The 2500-nt window shown below is 34.6% G+C and overlaps 1 protein-coding gene across 2 annotated transcripts in view; it reads right to left on the bottom strand.

Moving 5' to 3' along the window:
• LOC122268189 (uncharacterized) overlaps positions 1–2500 on the bottom strand; it is a 572062-nt gene that overhangs the window by 567871 nt on the left and 1691 nt on the right. For both annotated transcript variants that reach the window (XM_086543376.1, XM_086543377.1), the window contains exons 3-4: positions 871–2149; positions 175–205 (exon numbers count right to left, since the gene is read on the bottom strand). In XM_086543376.1, the coding sequence (XP_086399502.1) occupies positions 175–205; positions 871–2149 (1310 nt within the window). The remainder of the gene's footprint in view (positions 1–174; positions 206–870; positions 2150–2500) is intronic.

The raw sequence follows: 2500 nt of genomic DNA, 5'->3' as shown, positions 1-2500 counted from the left end.
TACTACTTTTTATGGAATGATAATACTCCCACTGCCATGCTCATGATCCATTAGTTTGAGACATATAAATAATATTAAAAAATAAAAAAGACCAACTAATATTAAATAAATGTATAAACAAACATAAGAACTCTTGACTCTACAGTGTGGCTGGATATATCAATCCAAACTTACCTTTTTGTCTCTGCTGATGAACCACAGGATTCTAAAGAAAGAAAAAAATGTATATACAATATGTTTATCTCTGCATGCATACATAAGTGAGTGAGAATGACTCTGAGATAATGCTTTATACAAATATAATTCATTTGTTTTTAGCTTAAAGAGCAGGATTATGCATCACTTGATAAGAAAATCTTGATATCTTTCCATCTCATTAATCAAAATGTAATAACAAATTCTAAAGCTCATACTCTTTAAGAAACTCCTGCAAATTTCCTTCATGATAAAATAAAATGCCATTATTTTCTAATTTTAAAACCTGACAAGTAATTTAAGGAAGGTACCCCGAGATATATTCATCATGACCTCATCCCAGCTGTGTTATTCTGTTTCTTTTTCTGTTGTAGTACAACATAAATTGTTTGATTAATCTGTCTATATACTGTTTCCTGAACAAATCTACCTTGATTGTGGTTTTGATTTCTTTTTGTTCATCTATAAGGTTTATCTACCTATACAGTGCAAAAAGAAAAATGTTACATTCTATAAACCTTTTTCAGGTAGAGGCCTAACAGATTTGATAGCTCTTCACTTTCTTCCTTTAAATGTATATGTAACATTCAATGACAATGTTCATCATAATCATAAATTACCTATCAAATCTTATATTACAAGTTTCTTAATAAGTTATAAATTGCTGAAACTTACCTGTGGTCCTTGGGTTGGCAGTGGCTCTTGAACTCGATGAGCTGTCCTTTTCACTTGTCACACTTTGGTTGTCACTAATTTTGCTATCAATATTAATATTTTGCATGGGATTTTCAATGTTCGTCTCATTTTGCTTTTGTATAGGCTGCCTTAGATCTCCATCCATGTGGGGTTTTTGACGAACACGTAAGCTACCCTGCCTCACTTGCTGTACATTTGAGAGGGTTGCTGCAGTTGGATATTGTGTCGTATTTTCTCTTGAAGAGCTTCCCTGATTATCTCCACATGAAATGAGATCTGAATCAGTAGTTAATGAGCTACTGTTTATCACATTCCCATGGACACTCAAGGTTCCACCAATCAGGTGACTGGAAAAAGGGCAGGCCATTTCACTACTGCTGTTTTCAGAGTGCTCTCTATTGTCCATTGTGTCACTTCTTTCCTCAAAAGAAATTACGTCGTCAGGACTTAACGAAATGGCATCTTCATTGAAAAACTGCTCTGCTAGCTCATAGTCAGTATCAAAAACAACAGGCCTCCCAACTCCCCTTGACATTACAACATATCGAGGGGGACCAACAAAGCTTGAAACACTTGGTCTCTGTGTATCTTTCATCACTAGATTCCGGGACATCTTTTCTACTGAGTTACCACAACTTGGGCTTTCCAGATAACAGGAATCTTCTTCATAATCTTTGGGGTTATAAACCTTTTCAGTCCCATCTTCATGGTCTGTTCTAAAAGTCACAGCCTTGGAAAGTTTCTTCAGTTTCTGAGAATTGCTAACAGTGTAAGCTTCTGGTCTGTAGTCCCTAGGCTCTAGATTCTGCCTCTGTGGACTGTAATGTTCATTTTCTGAATTTTTAACTTCTGTTCTGTAATGTCCAGATTCTGGATTCCTAGCCTCTGGTCTGTAATGCATAGATTCTGGGTTCTCTGGTTTGCAATTCCTGGATTCTGGATTCTTAGCTGGTTTGTAATATCTTGACTCTGAATTCCTAGCTCCTGGTTTATGGTGCCTTGGTTCTGTGATCTTAGAAGCATGACTTTCTTTTCTTTTCTTTGGTTTTACTTTATATCGAGGAACTTCTTTCTTTTCTATCAGAGTCTCACGTGGCAAGACCTGAGGAAGAGGACATCCAGGGACAAAAACAGGTTTAGGATCATTCAACAATCCCCCTTCATTTGATGGTGCCTTCCTTTCTGCTACAACAACACCAACTGGATGCCTTGCTGTGACTGACCTCACATCATTACTATGAACAGTGATGATGTCAACCTACAATAATAAAGAGGATAACCTGTGTCACTCACTTATCATTTAAATATTACAAAAAGTTAATTATAAGAATTTTAATATTAGAATAATAGTAAAATAAATTATAGAATTATCATATGGATTATCAAATTTAAAATTATGTTAATATGATGCCTGTACAATATTCATCTGGACTTTAATATCCTAATTTCGAAGTTTTCATTAGAATCTGAACATGGTGCTTATATCAAAAACAAATATATCTTCACACTTCCAACCTATAAATAACTTTGCTAAGAGTCTTAGACTGTAAGTGTAAATCTTAACATCAACAATAATTTTACTAAACTTTCACAGAGATATATATAAGTA

This window comes from Penaeus japonicus, unplaced genomic scaffold (genome assembly GCF_977035675.1).
Source record: "Penaeus japonicus unplaced genomic scaffold, GWHDUDI00000001_assembly GWHDUDI00000013, whole genome shotgun sequence".
Lineage (NCBI taxonomy): Eukaryota > Metazoa > Arthropoda > Malacostraca > Decapoda > Penaeidae > Penaeus > Penaeus japonicus.
Note: the sequence above shows the minus strand (reverse complement) of the source record. Positions and strands in the feature narration are given on the sequence as shown.